General features: G+C 35.0%; 4 protein-coding genes and 1 non-coding gene across 8 annotated transcripts; 2 read left to right on the forward strand and 3 right to left on the reverse strand.

Moving 5' to 3' along the window:
• Positions 1 to 465: 465 nt before the first annotated feature.
• Positions 466 to 538, reverse strand: TRNAR-ACG. The gene has a single exon. It is a non-coding gene; the product is annotated as a tRNA-Arg (tRNA).
• Positions 539 to 889: 351 nt separating this feature from the next.
• Positions 890 to 2,547, forward strand: LOC110609074 (UPF0481 protein At3g47200). Its single transcript, XM_021748403.2, has one exon. The coding sequence runs from the start codon at positions 1,168 to 1,170 to the stop codon at positions 2,434 to 2,436; it is 1,269 nt and encodes a 422-aa protein (XP_021604095.1). The 5' UTR covers positions 890 to 1,167; the 3' UTR covers positions 2,437 to 2,547.
• Positions 2,548 to 2,913: 366 nt separating this feature from the next.
• Positions 2,914 to 12,970, forward strand: LOC110609623 (exosome complex component RRP45B). 4 transcript variants are annotated; one of them, XR_002487065.2, is made up of 11 exons: positions 2,915 to 3,362; positions 3,841 to 4,050; positions 4,356 to 4,451; positions 4,582 to 4,696; positions 6,050 to 6,130; positions 6,260 to 6,448; positions 7,979 to 8,271; positions 8,881 to 8,939; positions 10,821 to 11,027; positions 11,401 to 11,552; positions 12,667 to 12,970. XR_002487065.2 is itself a non-coding variant. In XM_021749343.2 (10 exons), exons 1-9 carry the CDS (start codon positions 3,226 to 3,228, stop codon positions 11,018 to 11,020), a joined length of 1,380 nt encoding a protein of 459 aa, XP_021605035.1. In that variant the 5' UTR covers positions 2,915 to 3,225; the 3' UTR covers positions 11,021 to 11,027; positions 11,401 to 12,970. The 4 variants fall into 4 exon arrangements, 3 of the variants coding, with proteins under 3 accessions (XP_043810139.1, XP_021605035.1, XP_043810138.1); XM_021749343.2 differs by having other exon boundaries at positions 11,401 to 12,970; XM_043954203.1 differs by lacking the exons at positions 8,881 to 8,939; positions 11,401 to 11,552; positions 12,667 to 12,970 and having other exon boundaries at positions 10,821 to 10,986.
• A 1,229-nt stretch (positions 12,971 to 14,199) lies between these two features.
• LOC110608589 (F-box protein At4g18380) lies at positions 14,200 to 15,474 on the reverse strand. Its single transcript, XM_021747856.2, has one exon. The coding sequence runs from the start codon at positions 15,346 to 15,348 to the stop codon at positions 14,323 to 14,325; it is 1,026 nt and encodes a 341-aa protein (XP_021603548.1). The 5' UTR covers positions 15,349 to 15,474; the 3' UTR covers positions 14,200 to 14,322.
• Positions 15,475 to 17,438: 1,964 nt separating this feature from the next.
• LOC110609929 (splicing factor 3B subunit 4) lies at positions 17,439 to 20,608 on the reverse strand. The gene is made up of 8 exons (XM_021749772.2): positions 20,289 to 20,608; positions 20,103 to 20,191; positions 19,901 to 19,957; positions 19,722 to 19,784; positions 19,555 to 19,620; positions 18,899 to 18,985; positions 18,297 to 18,390; positions 17,439 to 18,129 (listed from the first exon to the last, which is right to left on the reverse strand). The coding sequence occupies exons 1-8, from the start codon at positions 20,440 to 20,442 to the stop codon at positions 17,615 to 17,617; spliced, it is 1,125 nt and encodes a 374-aa protein (XP_021605464.1). The 5' UTR covers positions 20,443 to 20,608; the 3' UTR covers positions 17,439 to 17,614.
• Positions 20,609 to 21,078: the final 470 nt, after the last annotated feature.

Raw genomic sequence — 21,078 nt, forward strand, 5'->3', positions numbered from 1 at the left:
CAATGCAGAACCAAGATCCAGGCCCAACCAAACATAAAGAAACAACTAAAGCTTCTAGGCTCTAAAAGAAAAACCAGCTCGGAGAAGCAAACAAACCCAAGAGACCTGAAAACACAAACTTGACCCAACAGATGGACCTGGTTCTTCTTCTTAGCAGCGCTGCCCCAGCCACCGGAAGGCTGTTCATCAAGGTTGACCCTCCTTCAACAGGAAGCCAAATAAGTGTTGTATTTACTGATTCTCGTCTTTCTTTCTCTTGTGTAGTTATTTAAACTCCCCTTTCTTTAGCAAACCAAGATGTCGCCCAAGTGTTGAAGGCAGAATCAGGTTAACTCCTCCTCCAATGTTAATAACAAAAAGAAATCTTTTCTTTGGAAAAACGAAAAGGGAGAGTGGTTGCAGGGAACTTCGCTGCACTGCATAAAAGTACAGACAAAAAAAAATCTTACAAAAGCAAAAAAAATTCGACTCCACTGGGGATCGAACCCAGAATCTCTGGTTCCGTAGACCAGCGCCTTATCCATTGGGCCATGGAGTCCTTCTGTTGTGGAGTAATTTTATTATTTATAAAACGAAATAATTATTGTGCTGGCTACCCCATTGCCTTTTTATTTCTTAATGAACCGTTGCAATATAAATTTGTTAGATGAATTAAAAACAAAACAAGAAGGTTGGATCAATTTCACTTAACGTATATATATTAAAGAAAAATTCCAACAACGATGTAATGTTTATCCTCTTTATGTATAATAGTATAGTTTTATTTTTTGCTTTTTTCGTGTAAAATTGATTTTGAATATTTTTAATAATACATTTTTATATATAAAAAAAATTATCCATTTACCTTGCATTATAGCAAATTTGTTAAAAGAAACTTTGGGTCCACTTAAATATGTCTCCATTAAACATATAGCTGTAATAAAGATGAGGAAATTCATCGAATGCTTCGAATCAACAATTGATTAAGACTTTGAAAATTCCCCAAAAAAAGTTGACTTTGAAGAGGAAGGTCGTATTTGCACAGAGGAAAGAACTAGACAGTCCAAGAAAAGAGATGGCGATCGATGTTACCTAGTGAATAGTCCATCTGCTACTCCTCTGATATACCAGTCTCTGTGTCCTTACAATTCAGACATTAGAACCTGACGATAATAGATTGAGCAGAAGATGAGAAGAAATGATCAAATTCTGCTGGACATCGATGAATTAGCCAAGACCATAAGAGAAAAGTTGGAAATCTTGCATCCTTTATCTGATGAGTGCTGCATCTACAGAGTACCTGAGCGACTCCGCCAGTTGAATCCCAAGGCCTATACGCCTCGCGTACTGTCTATTGGCCCTCTTCACCATGGCAGAACAGAGCTACAAGCAATGGAAGAGCATAAGCACAGGTATCTGCAGGATTTTCTTCATTGGGGCGACCTAAGCTTGGAGGACTACATTCAATTTTTGAAAGAATCCGAGCTAAGATTGCGAAATTGTTATGCTGAAACCATCAATTTTAGCAGTACTGATTTTGTGAAGATGATACTGCTAGATGCTACCTTCATCATCATGCTCTTTCTAAAGCATTGTTGTGGAGACTCGAGGAATAACAAAGATCGAATCTACAACAAACCGATGATGATTCTTGATATAAGATTCGACTTACTGTTGCTTGAAAATCAGATCCCTTTCTTCATCCTTGAAGATCTGTTTGTGCTGTCCAATATACCTGGGCGACTGGAGGGATTCTCCCTTGTTAAGCTTGTGTATGAATTCTTCAGAAGCGGATGGGATTCGTGGGTGAAGGAGGACGTTCTGGAGAGACACAGTTCTTTCAAAATAGAGCACATTCTTCATTTTCTGAGAATTTGTCAGCAGCCATTAGAGTTGCCGCCTCAAAGGGAGTTGAAAATGTTAGTTGTACCAAGCATAACACATCTCTACCGAGCTGGAGTCAAGTTTCAGCTGAGTTCAAGCAAGAACGTACTTGATATAAAATTCAAGAATGGAATTTTGGAAATCCCACGACTTCAAATAGTGGATCAAACAGAGATTTTACTGCGAAATCTCCAAGCTTTTGAGCAATGCCATTGCTTGGATAATTATACAGGTGACTATATTGCTATGATGGCTATGCTTGTGAATGCTGCAAACGATGTGGAACTACTATCTCGATGTGGGATTATAGAAAATTGGCTACGAAGTAATGAAGCCTTAGCAGCTCTGTTTCGTGACATTGAAAAAGAGAACATTGTCTTCCCCGATAGATGCTACTTTTCTGCTGTAATTGACGATCTGAATGTGTATTGCAGAACCCCTTGGCACAAATGGAAGGCAAATTTGAAACAAAATTATTTCAATACTCCATGGGTTGGCATCTCTGTCGTTGCAGCTGTTGTTCTCCTCTTCCTTACTGTGATACAAACTGTGTGTTCTCTACTGCAAGTTTAGGTTCTGTATTCTGTACCTTAAAATGAAATAAATTTATGTGAATTTATAAAATAATAGAAAAATGAATGTGATCAATTCATTAGTAATAATTAAATGCTAACAATTTGTTGAGGAAGCCAATTTTATTAATAACAAAAAAAAAGTTAAAACTACAAAGTAAGAAAACCTTTAACCTTTTGTTTTATATAATTTATTTTGTAAGAAAAAAAATTAAATAAATTTTTTATAAAATTATATAAGAATTTAATTTTTTAAAATGATTTTTTTTATTTTTAAAAAATTAAATCTTTTTAATTTAAATAAAATTGTTTTAATTGAATTGAATTTTTCAAAAGAAAGATAAATTTAAAATATGAAATCCAAATGCTTTAATATAATTGTCACAAACTAAAAAGTAAAAATAATTGTAAGACAAATGTTAAATCTAATTAATTATTGTCGATAAAATTTAATTTAAAAAAATCTAATTAACTATTCGTTTTGGTTGTCGGCGTAATGTCAAGCAGGGGCGCTAAAAAGTGGCAGCATCAAGCTTTGAACAAAACCCTAGGGTTTTAAGAGTTGGTGCAATGCAATTGCATAGTCAAGTCATGAAATCTTATTAGTCAGATTCACCGGTGACAGTCGTTTCCAGTTCTCATTGCAAAAGGAGTGGATTTGCCAGTTGCTGTCCATTTTGGTTTTCATTCTCTATTGCCGCCTTTTCTCCTTCCCCGTCGACTATTCACTTATCTCCATCTGCTGCATATTTTTTTAGAAAGTAAAATTTGAGAAACATTACCGTAAAAAATGGATGCTAGATTGACGAATGCATGGCGAATGACAGTGAATGAGAAGAAATTCATTGAGACTGCTTTGGCTTCGGACCTGAGGATCGACGGTCGTAATCCCCTTGAGTATCGTAAAATAACAATCAAGTTTGGCAGGCAAGTTTGCTTCTTGTTACATATAAGTATTAAGTTGTGCTGGGCTAAAACTAGTCTTTAATGGTTGAAGAATCGGTTTAAGGGATTTCTGTGTCATTTGATTGAGAATTATTACTGAACTTTGATGTTCAAAGCTGAAGAATTGATGAAAGGTATATTCTGGGACTTTCTGGAGCTCTGAAGTCAGTTTATTGTGTTTGTTCGGTAACGTGAGAAGAAATAGGCTAGGTAGATATGTATTCTGTATTTGTGATCATATACTATTGATTACGGCAAGATAGAATTCAGTTGCTGTTGGATGATGTAAATGGTGAGCTGGGAAATTGTAGCAGCTGAGTGTGTTACTTTGATGGAATTGGCATTGTATTCTAATTGCTATTATCTGGTTGCAGTTTGCTTAGCTGTGATTGGAGCTCTATGCTTGTATACATTCAGATATTGTGCTATTTTTCATTTCTTGTTAGTTGTGAATTTGCAGAGAAGATGGGTCATCAGAGGTGCAGCTAGGCCAGACTCATGTAATGGGTTATGTGACAAGTCAATTAGTTCAACCTTATCGAGACCGGCCAAATGAAGGGTCACTTTCAATTTTTACAGAGTTCTCACCAATGGCTGATCCTTCATTTGAGCCAGGCCGTCCAGGAGAATCTGCGGTGGAGTTGGGAAGAATAATTGATCGTGGTCTAAGGTATTTTTTTAGCTTGCATCAATTTAATTGTAATTACATTTGAAATTCTTTAACATGTTGAGGATAGGGTTATCAGGACACTTTTGTGATATTATAAATTTTGACATATCAACGATCTCTTGTTGTTTGACAAATTATATTTATTTTGGACCTTTACTGAAGAATATGGTAAAAACAGACACGAGTACATGTGCGTACACATACATATATATGTAATGGGATATATAAGCAGGGCTTCTTCTAAAGAATTATGGGCTTCAAAATAGGGAAAATGAGTTCACGTAACAATTTTAATTGATCTGCAGGGAGAGCAGGGCAGTGGATACAGAATCACTTTGTGTTCTCGCCGGGAAGTTGGTATGGGCCATCCGAATTGATCTTCACATCTTAGATAATGGGGGGTAAGCTATAATTGCTCCCATTATCTTTTCTATTTTCTTCTGTTAGGGGCAGATTTTATTTAATATGTTCTTTTGCTAATGCTAAATATTTATTACCATACTCTTATTTGCTTGCTTGTTGTGGAGACAGGAATCTTATTGATGCTGCCAATATTGCTGCTTTAGCTGCTCTCTTGACATTTCGGAAGCCAGAATGCACATTAGAAGGAGAAGATGGTCAACAAGTGATAGTATATCCACCTGAGGTATTTTAATATATTGGGTTTCTAGGGAAAAGGAATAGATGCTTAAATGCAAACTTGAGAAAGCATGTTCTTGGGACCTTATATCAGTGAAATTCACCTTTAAGATCCTCATCGAGCCAAAAACTATTAGCTCAGTCAAGATCTCCCCCTTTTTGGACAATCAGATAGCTTTTTCTACTTAAACTGCTCAAATAAGGCATGATTATCTTTTTTTTTTAAAAAGAAGTTGTGTTGACTTGAAGACCTCTTCTAGTTGGTCACTCAAACCCTCAGTATGGTTGTGGTTACTGACAATGCCATGCATTTTATCCTTGAACCTAAAAAATATAGTCTAACTAAAAATGACTGTTATTGAGAGTCCCTTGTGTATCAGATTGATTGGATTTCTACTGCACCTCCCTTCTTTTAATCTGGGTTGCATTAAAGGGCTTGGGTATGTTTCTAGAAGTGTGTATTGCTACATAGATATTTCATTGTTTCATTTTAATCCTTTGTCCACATTGTAGAAAAGGCACCAAACACAATGCAAAAATTACATTCGTAAAATTTGTAGTTTAATTTTATGTATTGCTATTATGTCCTCTATGATGTTTGGCTTGCAGTACGAGTATAATGATTTCTTTTGGGTGGTTGAGTATTTTTTTGTTGGTTGTCACTGAACGTGCCCTTATCTATTTACCACGTGTGCTTTGTAGCAAAATAGTGTTTGCTCATTAGGATTTAGGAGTATCTGGAAGTGTTCATATTCTAGTGAACAGCTGGGTGTTTTTTCTTGGAAGTCAGTTTAGAATCTTATTGTCACCATCAGCTTAAGATTCTAACTTGTTAATTTTTGGATATGATAATGGCACAATGGGAACAGTAGAAAGTTGGAAACAAGTAAATAAAGAAGTGCACAAGAAGAATATTTAGATGAAAAAGACCACCTCAATCATCCTAAATACAAATTTAATGCATCAATTTGTTTAGAGTTGCTTCTGAAGTGTCAGCTCCAAGGAGGGAATTTCTCCTTTCTGAAGTTTCAGCTTTTTCATAAGCTAATGGCTAACCTCAGTATCCTTCTATATTTGGCATAATTTGAAGAATAGTAGTCCAGGAACAAAGAAGTGCCCATATTTGTATGATCTCAGATTCCTTGATTTTGTCCAAATAGCAAAGATGACTATTTTCCAAAATGATATGGCTGAGATAGTTCTCAATAAGAAGTCCCCACCTTTCGCTCTTTCTCACTGTAAATCTTGTAAGCTATGATATTGTCTGTGTGTCTGCTAAATGTCATTCTTCTAGTTTATTCTAATGTTTAAATCCTAACAGTCTTCATGCTCATTTATTATTGTTGCTTTATTCTGGCAGGTGAAAGAACCACTCCCTTTGATAGTGCATCATCTTCCTATAGCAGTAACTTTTGCGTTTTTCAACAGTGAGCATACCATGGTGGGTAAATTTATTCCTACAAATTACTATTTTTATTGCTATTTATTTTGCACCATCCCTAATACATATGCACATAAAGCTCAAGTTGTTAATGTAGCAACCAATTTAATCTAAATGAGTTTCATGTAGGTGGTAGATCCGAACCATAATGAGGAGGCTATTATAAGGGGAAGAATGACTATTACAGTGAACGCAAATGGCGATATCTGTGCTATTCAGAAAGCTGGAGGATTGGGTGTGACACAGAGTGACATAATGCGTTGTTTGCGTCTTGCATCTAGGAATGCCGAGTCTATAACAAAGAAGATAAAAGATGCAGTGAGTTTCTTCTATACAAAAGTCTTTCCAAAATTGAGGTGCCTTTTCTGTATCTTAACTGCTTGGTTAACAGAAATTGAAAAAAAAAAAATTAGTGATGTGTACACAGAATACCAAAATTACATCTATGGTTGGATGTGTGGATTCCTTTATATTAACAAAGGACCAGTATTTCTGTGTTGGGTTATTTTCTGGTTATTATGATATGCCCTTATATCACAAAAGAATTGCTAAAATCCTTAAACATTTTCTTGAAAAAAAAAAAGAGTTAATGCTGCAAGAGCTTTCTGAAGACCTGTTTAAATGTTTCTTCTTGTTCTAAAATCCCTGAAGAAAACATTTCCTGTATTTGAAATTAATTTGTTGCCTTTGCAATTAATGGGTATACTAGTGATCATATTTGAAGCATACAACAACTTTAGTCATAACCTGTGTTCTCAATTTTAAGATATATAGTGATGCAAGCAAAACAATAAAGTGAACTGTTTATCTACAATTTGGTTTTGGCACTGTTATTGTTTCTGGTTTATTTGTCTGATAACCCAACCTTGATTGGTTTCATTGAGTCTTGGTTTAGCAACCTCGATTTGGATTGTTTTGCATCGCATGTGGGTGGTTTTATGTGCATCTAAAGCAGAGTTTCTATGAATTTTGCGGTTTCTCTCCCCTTCTGATCAATGCCCTCTCGCAAACCCCACCTCTCTCTCTCTCTATCTCTCTCTCTTGCTTGCTCTGTTTCCCTTTCACCCCTCCTTCCTAGGTGATGTAATCCACAGTCTGGTCTCTCTGTTCCTCAAGTAATTCTCTCTTGACTACTTAATGACTAGTGTGAATTATGATTCTCCTTATCTCTTTGAAATATATCGAGTGTGGTACGGCAGTTGTGAGTTTGGGCTGCCTTAATTTTATATGCAGCTTTGATGATTTTTTTAGCAGTTATAGCGTGGTTCATCATGGTCTAATATCATCATATGCAACCTGAAAAACTTATGCTTTGGATATAACCAACTTAGTTGTTGTCTATCATTTCAACTAGTCATCATGAGGCTAAGGTATAGTCTTATGAGTCCTGTCCCAGATGAGCGCAATATTGTTAAAGAGAGTTTTTTTTTTTTTTGTTGAATTTAAATAGCATGGATAAGGTCCTACTTGGTTAAGGGTTAGCTTACTGCAAAAGAGAGTGTGTGTGTGTGTATATATAGGCCAAATCTTGCTTAAATCTGCTCCTAGGAATGCAATGTTTGCTTTCAATTTAGTTCTCAGAATACAGCCATTTCTTCATGAGGTTGGCATTTTTTCCTGGTGACAGAAACATTGGCCCTTTTGTTTAACATGAGGAAGCAAATGGGGATGCTTTCCAATTCCTTATGGTGCTATATATACTTTTAGCAGTTGAATTGGGGGATGACATTGAATAATAAGGCCTGTTCATGTACTTTAGTTCCTGCCTCTAGCATAATTTAGATAATTTTTTTCCTTCATGCTTCATACTTATTATTACCTCACCTTTAGTAATGCAATTTGAGGTAGGTTGAGTCATACAACACAGAGAGAGCATTACGCAAGATCAAGCGCCTTACTACTCCTGTTGCTGTCAATGTTAACGTATCTGGTGATGTCAGAGAGCTTGAAAACAATTTTTTTGTGCACAAGGGCATTAGTGAGTTGTCAAGGGACAAGATGGAGAGATTGAAGCTAGAATCTGAGGAAAGATGCACCAATCAAAGTAATGACATTGATGGTGGTCTTAGGTCATCTGAACAAGGTGGAACTAGTCGTCGAGAGGGCAATGCTACAAATTTCCTTGGGGGCCCCTCAAGCTGGTATGGTGTAGCCCTTTCTAATATCTCAATAATAATTGTATTTTACATTATCAAGAACCATATCTAGAAGGGAAAGAATGACAGTCATAATTATGAGTTTAACTTATAATTATTAAATTTCCTTTCCTATAAAAAAGGAACCATGAGCTTAGCAGTTAACACTACAGGGTTCCCTTATTTTAGAGTCATAATTATGCTGGTGACTACCTAAATTTATTTGCTTACTGGGTCGGGTAAATAATTTAATGATGAAATCTTGTAAATGTTCTAAAACTGAGCCATAAATCTTAATTCTGAATTTCTTTAAACAGAAATGTAAATTCAAATCGGTAAATGAAACCAAATTTTCAGTGCAGTCTGTTGTGGTCTAAAATGGGTCTGCCTTGGCAATTGGAAGCAAACAAAAAGTTGCAACTGGACATTATTTCATATGGTTCATTCTGTGATCAATATACTTGCAGATTCAATCTCAACTCTCAAATGTCTTGAATTGCAAAACGAACTGAGATGGTTCATGAAAACATCGATTGTGATTGCATATCAGCTTATTGAAAGCCTTGCATTTTCCATTGCTTTGCTTAGTTAAATTTTTATTTTATTCTGTTTCAGGGATCCTTATTCAAAGGGTGTTGATTCAGATGCCCTGAAAGCTTCTCTAGCTTTACGTGGTATGCAACTTGTACAACTGGCTTCTAACGTACATTAAGTTAGTTTGCTTCTTTGCTTTTTGTAGTAATTTATGTTTGCTTATTGTTGTTGCAGCCTCATTACAATTTTGAGTCATTATATAGTCTTGACAGGAAATGGTGTCAAAGGGAATTTGAAGTAAAATTTAGCAGACTCCTTTTTTGATTGGAGTAGAAATCAGTGAAATTTTTTTCCAGCAGAATATCCCATTGATTCTTAGAGTCAAACCTGGCCAAGGGCCAGGAACAAATCTGGTGAAAACAGGCACTGGAGTGGAACCAGATAACAGTTCTCCAGGCTCATATGGGCGTGGAACTAGGGAGGGAGGTGGTTCTCCTCCACAATCCATTGAACCTGAACAGGACTAGAACTTGAATTGGAATTGGCAGCCAGTCTGAACCATGTTTTTTTTAAAGAGAAAATAATTGAAAAAAACTTGTTTAAATTGTTGGATAGCCTCGATCTGGATCCAAGTGGAAACAAGAGGAACTAGAATAGGAAACTGGCCCCTTGACCTGGTTCATGTCTAGGGGTGAGCATTCGGTCGGTTCGGTTCAAAACTGAACCGAACCGAATAAACTGAAAACTGAAATTTTGGTATTTATGAAAACCGAACCGAACTAATTTTGGTCAGAAACCGAAACGAACCGATCCGATCTGGTTCGGTTCGATTCGGTTTGATCGGTTTGAATTTTTAATAAATTTTTTATTTTTTACACTTTATTTTTAGTATTTTAAAATTTAATTGGAATATTTTAACCTAATCTCTTTATATTATTGAAAATAATATACTATTATCACTAATCAGTTCGGTTCGGTTTTTTCGATTTTTTTCTGATCAAAACCGAATAGAAATAATCAAAATTTTTGAAATTAAAAACCGAACCAAAATAAATAAAAAACCCAACCGAATTTTCAAATTAATTTGGTTCTGTCGGTTTTTTCGGTTTGAACCGAATACTGCTCACCCCTATTCATGTCCCTCCTAGGCTGTGAACTGAAACTGCTAGCTCCAACCTAGAACCGTCCTGTGGCAACCCCTACTCACGGAGGCCATAGAATTGCCACATGGTGTTGCACATATATGGCGGACAGGAAGTGTTTAGTTCACATCCTTGTTGCATTGCTTTGTATCTTGGGAGTTATCTTGTGTTCTCATTTTAGTTTATTTCAATGTGTCAGATGATGCCTGTTCTATCTCGAGAGCATTGAGCTCTCAATTTTTCATCTAAATCAAGTATTCTTGAGGTCATTCTATTGGGTGGTTCCTGGTTGAGCGTCATACTTATTTTAATGTTTTGGGCTACTTTATGACTTTGTATCACGGCCTAGTTTTACAAGTTTGTAGTAGTAAAAGATTTATAAATTATTTGAAATTCAAGAATCTACTTCATAAGATCTTCTGTAGACCTTGTGTTTTGTAAGAGTTTCTGATGAATGATTGTTTTCTCCTTTATGCATGGTCATGCCTATGTTTTTTCACATCATTTTGACAAATTTGTAGTATTAAAGAATTACATTTGCCTAAAATGACTTGAGATGCATCTCTGCACTCCAGAGAATCACAATACAGAAAAGTGAAACATGCCAGTTCTTTAAAAGAATGACATGGTTTGCCCTCTTTCTTTGCTGTCATGTCTATATATATTATTGGTGGTTGGGAGGTAGAACTTGGAAAGTATGTGTACAGTAGTCATACCTAGCATTGGTGTATATTAAAAGGTGTACATCCAATGCTTTTGTGAATCCAGCATTGCGTAATGCACTTGGCGTGATTCTGTCAATGTCAGATAACACAAACAGAGTTTGGAAGAGAGAGAGAGCTGACTCAAATTGACTTGTATGATGTGTGAAACATGCAGGAATATCAGCACCCAATAAACAGAAAGGAGGTGGGCAAAAGAGCACTCAAGCCAAGGAAGATAAAGTACCTGAAGATACTAAACCAGCTACTTCAGCTACTGATGCATCTGGAACTGGGCCTCAAATGAGTGGGGAGAAAACTTTGAAAGATGCTGTAAAGCCTAAAAACAAGAGAAGAAAAAGGCATCCTCCAGCATGAATGCAAAGTTAGATGAACTTCTGACCTGAGAAATTTCACCATTTCATGCATGTTAAATATTTTTATCCAAACTTCAGCTCATAACCATTGATTTTATGATATAAAAAAGAAAAGACTACACATTGTTGGGCTGTTTAGAAGTATTAAAAAATAAGGTGCTGTTTTGCCTTCTTTGCTGAAAAAAGATGAGGAAAATGATGAAAAAAGGTGCCTCTTTTTCCCATTTTTAATGCAGTGCAGGATAAGAAGTTATCAAAAATTTGCAAAACCTTCCACCCTTTGCATTGGATACTTTCTGTTTTATTTTATTGATTGAAGACGTCTCCTTAAGATTCAAATGGTTAACTAGTTGTTGTCCCTTTGTTGTCCCTTTGCGGCAGATTGTTGAGGTACAAGTTCATCAAAGTTCCGATTGTTAAGTTCGAGGGTAGATGGTGTTGAAGAATTGACTCCACTCTCAACGGTGAATGACATGGAGGGATCAACAGAAAGGCCTTCACAGACCTCTGTCCTTTGCCTGCTAAGGGGTCAGGTATGACGGCGTGTTGGTCAAATGGATATCATTATATTTGGCATTATATTGCTCAAGTTGCATATCCTTGGATCTTTTTTTTGTGTAGAATTTTGGATTTACCAATGTATTAGAAAGGTTCTATTTTCCTCAGTCCCCGTTACCCAAGGGTGTGGGGCATGCCACACCAGCATTGTTATTTTCTTGGGAGTTGTGCCTGGTTTTGTTTACCAGTTCAACAGAAAGGTGTTCTGACAAATATGTTATTTCACAAAGAGAAGAAAACAGAAAAATTGTTATGCAGAATTAAGCATTTAGTGGAGTGTCATTCAACTTGCGGTACCCTTTCTGTTTTCCATAAGCTTTTGCTATTGTTGAGGATTTCCTCCTTCCTGCCTGTGCCTTTTTAATTGTGAAGGTCGTCTTTCCCTCTATCCCTATATGGTCAAACACTCGATGGGAGTTTCTGGTGAATGATGAAATTTGCAATTGATTAGGTCAATATTACACTTGTTAGGTTGCTCTTAGTCATGAAAAGGAGGGATTTGTGAATTCAAAAATTTGAAGCTGAATGGCCTCAATTCTGAAATTTCTACGATACTTCTACTCTATTTTTGGGAGGAAGGTTTTAAGCGAGATACTTTTTCAACCCACCAAATTGGATCTTGCTTTGCTTTATCAAACTTCCCTTATCTTCATCTGAACACATTGTTGAATCCATGGGCTACATGTGACTAATCTTATTTTTCTGCAGTGTTATCTTTAGGTTTTAAGTGATGTACTTTTCTTATATGAACTTATAACCTGAATACACACAAAAGTTATAAAGGAAATGATAAATACTACTAAACTGTGAATATATGAGGAGAGATCTGTAGTTTGAGGTTTTGAGCCCAGAAAATAAGGGGACAAACTTGAAGGGCAAGTAGTTGTCGTGATCAGGCCAGTTATAGAGCAAAATTCTGTGCATCATGGAACAAGTGCATCTATGGCCACAATGAAGTCATCAATGTACTAAGGCAGCTAGCTGGCGTGTATTGCGTCATTCCTGAAACTTCAATTATTACATTTGAAATTGGCACCCCTATACTGTTTTTATCACTTTTATAGCAAACGTTGTTGTCATTGGTTTCAGACTGCAAGATAACAAGAAGTTCCTACAATTTGGGAAGGATTAGCGTATCCATGTTCTACCGCATACCAGCTAATGACTTTATGCTTACTTCTTTGTTGGTAATGTTTGTTCTGTTCAGCATATTTTGCATGGTATTGAGGCTCTCATTCGCGAGTATTGAGAAACTCTTGATGTAACCAAAGAACTTGTAATGTGTTGTATGTTTGCTCAAGTGTAAATAACTAGAGTGGCTGGAGAACATGTTAATCTTTTTGGTTATGCACATAGCAAGCTGAATGAATGAAATGGAGGGATTGGTTCAACATTTTTAATGGGGATGGAAATAGGGATGAGGTATTAGCAACATTCTGTCCTGTGCATATGCTTATTCTTCTGGGCTTGTCATTGTGGCATAGAAACAAAATGTTGCCATTAATATTGTTTATCTGTTTTTTGAAACAAGTGGAAGTGAAATACATGCGTGGATCTCTCATCATCTATGCTACAGGGCAGTGGTATGGCAGCAATAACTCGAGAACAAGAACTTGTAGAATACTGCAATTGTTTCATTAAAAAAAAAAGATTTATATATTTTTTAAATATAAAAATAAATTATTATAAAATAAGTTTATTTAATATGTGATTATAAATAAATACGTTTTTAAAATGATTATAGAGGTTACAATGCAATTTTTTTTTTTAAAAAAAAAAAGAATTTTAATATAATACAGTGAAATTTTGATTTTTTACGTTTTAAAGCTTAGTTAGATTTCAGGAAAGAAATATAAGTGAACATGAAACTTCAATTTTCAATGTTACTATTAATCTTTTTGGAAAATTGTTCAAATTGTTGACAAGTCAACAGATTCAGCGTTCGTTAATGACAATGGCGGTATAAATGCTAGAAGTCTAGCACATAAACCATACTTTTAATTGTCAAATCCATACCTACTTCCAAATCGTAAAGCATTACATTGTGAGAGATTACAGTATTTCTATAATGTAATACTTGAATAACTGAGGTACAACTAAATTTTAAATCTAATTATTAACAAGTATTCTAATTGGAAAAAAATAGGGATTAAACCGAGATTTTTTTAAAAATAACTATTAATGCAGTGAATATTAACAAATTATATTAATGAAATTGATGTCGAAACCGATTACTATATATTTTGTCAAAACTTGAGAAGTATTTATTATATTACCTTAAGAAATTATAACAAAATGGTAATTTAACAAGTTGTTGAACTTCCTTACACGTCAAGTGCTTGTTTTATATAATATATTGAAGTACAATTTACTTTGACAGAGACTTGTCAAATTTTAGAGATGAATCCAATAAGCCCATTGGTTCAAGTTAAGGTTACCCAGTTGCTATTACTATCAATCGTGCCGAGGATTTTGCACTAAACAAACATTCGCCCTAGAATAATATTTGGGAGGCTCTGGTATAGAGTAATAGGAGACCTTGTAAGGTTTTAAAACTATAAATATATTTGTATTTGATAATAATAAATAATAATTTCCAATTTAAATTGAGCAACAAACAAAAATTAAAATCTTTGTATTAAACTTAAAACTAAAATTGGCTATATACAGTCTTAATTATAATATACTATCCTAACAAGATATTTCCAAAAATCAGACAATTTGTCTTTAACTGAAAACTAATCCTCAAAAGGAGCTCATTGTCATCACATAGTTGTTTCTCATCTTCATCATCTCCCTCACTGCTTCATCAAATGTCTTTTTTTCACTTTCATCTCCATCAAAACCCACCAAATCACCATGATTATGATTATTTCTGATCTCCCCATCAACAGGTCTAATCACCACAAGTGTTGCTCCCTTCATCAAGAAACCTGTTTCTGGTAATTCCAGTACAGGCACATACCATAGCTTCATGCTCAAATCCGGAACTCGGCTTCTCTCTGATGATGATCCTATTTCCGGTAACTTCACTGCATTTCTCATTTCACAAATCTGATCTTTTCCCACATAGATCTTTCCTTGCTTATTTACATCACTTATAGTCACATTTTCAAGCCTGTGATGTTTTGATAGAATCTCCTTCAGCAACCAATGCCTCGCAGATGCATCAAGCAAGCAAGAAATCGTCCATACAACTCGTAACTTGAGTTCATCATCAGTTAAAACTCGCTCTACAATGTCTTCTCTCTGGTTTTGAGAATGGTGTTTGCTTTTTTGAAAAGAAGTAGCGCCAAGAACAACACAATTCTTGAGCTCAGCATCAAACTCAGCCTTCCATTTAAGCAATGAACCATTACCCTCCAAACCCATCTTCCTAACATGAGAAGGAACCTCTATGTGCAGAGATTGAACATCTTTGAAGCGCTTCAGAACTTCACTAGGAGAGTAATATGAGAGATTACCAGAGTTCCTAGCAGGAGACTTGTTAGGAGCTATCCTATGGTGAAAAAATTGGAGTGGCTTGGCAATGAGCTTGAAGAAAATATTCCTCAAAATGTTTATGCGTAATCCATGGCTTGATTTTGAGTTGGGTTTGTGAGGAGAGATGGAAAGAAAGACTGTGTCAGTTTGGAAGACAAGAGAAGCAAAACGACGGGAGACTGAGAGGCATCGTATGAGAGATTTAGCATCTTTTAGCTTGATGAAGATGAGAAGAAGAAGTGGGTCTGGAAGACCATCAAAGAAATCTTCTTCCTGTAAAGAGCTCATTGGGATTGTTTTATCTGTGCTGTTGAGATTCAAGAATGAGAAGCTGGCTTTTGAATCTTGAAGAGCAATAAAAGAGAAAGATACAAAAAGTCTCTGGATAGCCAAAAGCGCCAGGCTGAGTTAACGGTTTTGACCAAAGCTGTGGACATGGTTAAGCAAGCCCAAGTTTCTGACTTTTTTTTAAAAAAAAAAATAATAATAAATTTGGATCCATTCCCAATTTCCTATTTCTTTCCATTTTGTTTCTAATTTTTTATTTATTTATTTTACTAATAGATCTAAAAGGTCAAAATTTTTATTTTTTTAAAGACTTTAAATTGATATCTGACAACAGATGATAAGTTGTATTTGATCTTTCTCTTCTCATTCCAGAGAAAGTAGGTGGGAAGGATAACACGTTTTGCTTTTTCGTGTGGCACTTGAATTTGCTTTGGATAAAATAACTATTAGGTACATCTCATTAATTAATTTTTTAATTTTTAAAAATATAATAAAATGTTCCTTGAAATTTTAAAAGTGTATAAAAACTTAATTTTATTATTATTATTTTTTTGAAATGGACTTAATTCTATCTATTAAATGTTTGTTAAAAAATTTAAAATATTATTAATATAAAAAATAATTGATAAATATTTTTATAAAATTAAAAAATCAAGTAATCAATTTTTTTATATTATAATATATTTTTTAAAATTAAAAAATTAAAAATGGATTAAACAAAATTTTCTTTGCTTTAATGGTTTTAAAGGCTAAAGAAAAAGCTTCATTTTTCCATTAGATTTATTAATTTAATGAAGAAGTAACTTAGAAGTATGTCTACTCCTACAGGCTGAATCAAAAGCAATTAAGTGCTTAATATCCTTTAAATTCTTTTTCTTTTAATCATTTTTTGTTTGATTAAAATGGCTTTGGCTGCATATTTATGTACATTTTTATACGATTTTATTAGTTATCAAGTATAAATTAAGTTTTATTTAATTATTTATTGTCTTCATATTTATTTATATAATAAGTCCTTCTCTAGTCAAACTGAAATACTGTCTAAGATTATAAAATTTCATAAGCAAAACAACAATAAGCATATAATATATAAATTATTTTTGTAGAAATGTATTGATTTCACAATAAAAAGAAATTATGAAGGCACATTGTTTGTTTTATATTCAATTACAGACAAAATGAAAATATAATTTATTGAAACAGCTTCTAAATTATTACAGTTCATCAATTATAAGTAAAAAAAATATTTAGTTAGGATTATCGATTAATTCGATTGCTATTCTCATTCTCTTATAGTATATATGATTATTTATTTTTCTTTTATATAAAACAGATTTGGACAATCAATACTAAATATATAAAATTTGAAATTGATATGAATATTATTTTTAAAATTTAAATTTATCCTAAAATAACTTTTATAAAATCCACCAATCAATTCAATCGAATTGGATACTCGTAAAAACTTAACTCGAAAAGCATGGGTATTCTTCAAAGAGAATGTAATTAAAGCAAATTTGGTATGCATCCGGTTCTATCAAAACATTCGTCGATGATCATGACTTTCTACCTCTTTTCCTCTGTACTCTTTTTTTTATCTCTTCCATCATTATGTCTACAAGTCCAACTGGATCTTTGTTACTTCTGTTTTAGATTTGTCTTGCGTTGATTGCTCCTCATTTGACTCACCACCTGTTAACAAATCTTTTGATAATTTCCTCCTCCTCCTAGTGAATACAAATCTCCATGGAATTCAGTGTTTTCATCTATCTCCTCTTCCAATGCTAAGATTACTAATCTTCAGGGGCCACTTGTTCTTTGTTTCTTTCGATCCACAACGAGCATATCGTTATTCTTTGGCACCCGTTGACACCGATTTTTCACACACCTAAAGCTAGATAATTGTATTTGGGGAAAAGTGGACTTGTTTTTGTAAATGTAGAATGTCTACTCGTTCCAATACATAGGTATCAACAAGGAATAAGATCAAAGCATAGCCACGAAGAGAAGGGTCTGCCACCGGAGGGGGTGGAGATATTCGAGAGAGAGGAAGAGTTTATCTAGGTATAAAGAAATCAAAAAGCCGAATATTTGATCTCTTCTGCAACATCTAAAAATTACCCGCCTTAAATGAAGCATGCAAAGTTCCATGAAAAACCAAACATCCATCCTATCACATCAGCTCATTTAATGATAATTCTGGCATACAGATTGTCCTAATTGAAGCAACATATGCAAGAAACATCTAAGATAACTGCTCTCCTCTTCAACTCGATGGAGGTGGTGGAGGCGGTATATTGTGTGGGGGAGGTGGATGCATCATCATTTGTTGCATTGGAGCACCACCAACTAACTGCTGTGGAGGTGGTGGCTGCCGCCACATTTGTGGTTGCATTCCCATTCCCATTTGTTGTGGAGGCCTTTGGAGGAGTTGACCTGCCTGGGGAGGCGGCATGTTTGGAGGTGGTGGCCTGAATTGCATTGGAGGTGGAGGGATAGCGAGCGGCGCCATTGTTTGACCTGGCTGTGGGGGCTGACCCTGCCAAGCCGGTTGTCCAGCTACCTGCATTGGTGGGAAGGCTGCATTTGGTGGGGGTGGTGGACGGAGTGCTGGAATTGGAGCTGGAGCAACAGCACCATTTGCAAATGGGCGTGGAGGAACAGGTGCACCAACTGTACCATTGGCCTGGGGCATGCTTGGAAGAGTTGGAGGTCCACTGGCAAACAAAGTGTGAGGCCTGCTCTTTTGGGAACTTGGATTGCTTGCAGCCAAAACTCTTTCTGCATCATAATAGCAGCAATTAAACCAATACTATTACAAGGACCAAGTCCACCATAAACTCTCAGTTTAGTCAACTAGAGAATGGACCCCATCATGGTAAGAGGTAACAAAACAAGTAATGGGAAAAATATATTAGAGCAACAATACACTATTCAGATAGCCTCACCTGCTGGGGTGCCATGGCGCTCGCCCTTAGTGTCTTTCTTATATGCATATGAAACTGTTATCTGCCGGTTGCAAAGATATTGACCATTCATTGCCTGTTAAGTCCAAAAAGTTTTAAAAAAAAAAGTGAATCAAGCCACAGCGCTCACACAGCCTACTAGGAGTTGCCAAAGTATTAACTGCCTGACATTTCAGTCTCTATAGATATTTTCGACTCCAATCAAAAGTTTTCAATTTTAAATTTAATATTGAATTGAGTGGTGATGTATAAGCAAACCAAACAAAATGAAACAAACTTACAGAGGTTTGTTTTAGTTTAGTCCAATTTTTTGTGGGTAGAGCTTCTCTTCTAGACTAAAAAGGATGAATATAGAAATACTAGGGGGGAGAGAGAGAGAGAGAGAGAGCTCTTCAGAACCACAAATATGGGAGGGCAAGAGAAAAGAATAGAAAAGGAAACAATTAGCAGAACTTCTAGGAAGTTAAAAGTAGTAATTAAACTAAACAAATAACGCTACAACCATTTCCTATTGTTTAACCCACTCATAATATTTCTCAAGCACATTTGGAAGATATGAATGCATATAAATAAAATTAAGTTACCTCAATTGCTGCATCAGATGCCTCAAAAGAATCATAGCTGATGAAACCAAATCCACGTGAATTTCCAGTATCAGGATCTCTCATTATCTGAAAATAAGAATTAAGCATCAGAATACAAAGCAAATAAGTACTGACATTTTCACAAAATTGACAATAACAATAATCACAATATAAACATTTGAACCAATTCAATGATTAAAACCAAAAGCTTCAATAACTGAATAAACTTGAGCAAAAAATTAATGAACATCTGCCTCAAAAGTAGTAGAAAGATGCATAAAATCTTATGATCATGTAAATTTAAGAATCAGAAAATTTCCTCATGTAGTTATTCATAAACAAGCATTTCTATAAATTGGGTTGGTGAGCGTAACTAATGGCTAAAATAAGATAACCTAATATAGGAGGTAAACTTGAATCCATTCTGTAAAGTTTGATTGATACAAATCGGAAAATTAATATTGCCACTTTAATTATCTAAAGCCAAATTACTTCAATGAACCATAGGAATGTCGACTCTCATATTTGGCTGGCCAATGAGAATTTTAATTTGAGCAAGCAATATCAGCAAACCACCACCAGTAAAACACTCCTCTCCCTTATTCTTTAACTGGAGGAGTTGAAGATGCAACTGACAGAAAGTTTGAAGAAAGGACCTTGGGATTTGTAACTATAACTCCGAAAGCACTGAAAGTATCATGCAGAAGTTTCTCATCAACATCCTGCAAAAGAAGAAAAGTATTTGATCCAATCCAAAATCAACAGAAATAAACATAACCAACAGAAACCAAGCACATTATTTTCCTAGATATCTATAACTTACAGGGTCAAGGTTTCCAATGAAGAGGTTTGCTCCAACATCCAAGCTCTTCTTATCTTGAGATGCCTGAAACCCAAAAAGTCACAACATGAAAACCACAACACCCTAACACGGGAAAAAAAACCCAAATAAACAAGTGTAGAAACCATAAAATCCTAGATGAAAAACTAAAACTTCTATACCTTATTTACACGTATTGGCTTCCCGTAAAGCTTAATCATATTCAAAACTTTAATTGCCTGCAACATCAGAGGAACCGAAAGGTAATCAACAGGAAGAACCAAAAATGCCCGCAAGAATCTCAAACAAGAAAGCACTAAAAGAAAAGAGAAACAGATTAAATTAAACAAGATCAAAGCAATTGTCCAGTAAGTGGAAACTTACATAGTCAGCATCTTCTTCACTCCGGAATTCGACGAATCCATATCCTTGATGAAGATTTGTTACTCTATCCTTTGGAACATACACGTTAACTATGACAGGAATGCAAATTTTAGAAAGGTTAATTAAAGGGAAGAAACAAAAATCAAATCAAAGAAATGAGAAAGAAAAGGAAGAAAAAATCCATACCAACAGGGCCTGCTTGAACAAATAACTCCCATAGCAATTCCTCAGTCACCTGAGGATCAAGATTACCGACGTAAGCTGTGGCGTCTTGATTCCTCTCAGCCGAGTGTTGGCCTAGCAAATTCGCTCCCACTCCAGGAGCAATTCGAGTGGTCATTATTACGGGCTGCTAAAGTAGGAAAGTTGGTCGAGCCAGTAAGCCGTTGGCGTCGGCGGAGGAGTCACGACGGTGGTTTGCAGCTAGGCGGGCGGTTTCTTTGAAACCCCAAGGCAGTCAGGTCGAGAAGAAAATGAATATGTGGATTCTGAACCAACATTTAGGCCCTGGTTGATTGCTTTAGTTGCAAATGGAGGCCCACTTAGGCCCAGTAAGGCCCAATAAACTTTTTTATTCAGGACTGGAATAACGAAGAGTAAAGGAAATTTCAATCCCAAAATAAAAAATAAAAAATTCTTAGTATTTTAGTGTAATTTACAATTTAATGTATACTTTTTAAAAATTAAATAATTTAGCCCTTCAATTCTATTTTGATCCGTTTCAATTTTCTGTTTAAACTTTCCACGAATTTTTAACAAAAATAAATCAAATGACCTTTACAATATTTTTCAAATGAAACAACTGAGCATCTAAAGTTTTATTCCACAAACAAAATAATTTTTTAAATTTATTTTAAATAGCACGTATTTTATTTTTATTATGTATAATAAATATATGGTTTATAAGTTCAAGTCCTAAATATTTTTTAAGAATTTTACGTTTTCTTTTCTTGATTTATTATGTGTGTGAACTACT

Source organism: Manihot esculenta, chromosome 2 (assembly GCF_001659605.2).
Source record: "Manihot esculenta cultivar AM560-2 chromosome 2, M.esculenta_v8, whole genome shotgun sequence".
Classification (NCBI taxonomy): Eukaryota; Viridiplantae; Streptophyta; class Magnoliopsida; order Malpighiales; family Euphorbiaceae; genus Manihot; species Manihot esculenta.

Coding starts and splice junctions, on each gene's coding strand:
- LOC110608589 (XM_021747856.2), bottom strand. CDS start 15,348: ATGAGCTCTTTACAGGAAGAAGATTTCTTTGATGGTCTTCCAGACCCA.
- LOC110609074 (XM_021748403.2), top strand. CDS start 1,168: ATGAGAAGAAATGATCAAATTCTGCTGGACATCGATGAATTAGCCAAG.
- LOC110609623 (XM_021749343.2), top strand. CDS start 3,226: ATGGATGCTAGATTGACGAATGCATGGCGAATGACAGTGAATGAGAAG. Junction 3,363..3,840: donor ATAACAATCAAGTTTGGCAG/GCAAGTTTGCTT, acceptor GTGAATTTGCAG/AGAAGATGGGTCATCAGAGG. Junction 8,940..10,820: donor AGCTTCTCTAGCTTTACGTG/GTATGCAACTTG, acceptor TGAAACATGCAG/GAATATCAGCACCCAATAAA.
- LOC110609929 (XM_021749772.2), bottom strand. CDS start 20,442: ATGACCACTCGAATTGCTCCTGGAGTGGGAGCGAATTTGCTAGGCCAA. Junction 18,391..18,898: donor CATCTGATGCAGCAATTGAG/GTAACTTAATTT, acceptor TGGACTTAACAG/GCAATGAATGGTCAATATCT. Junction 18,130..18,296: donor GCGCCATGGCACCCCAGCAG/GTGAGGCTATCT, acceptor ATTATGATGCAG/AAAGAGTTTTGGCTGCAAGC.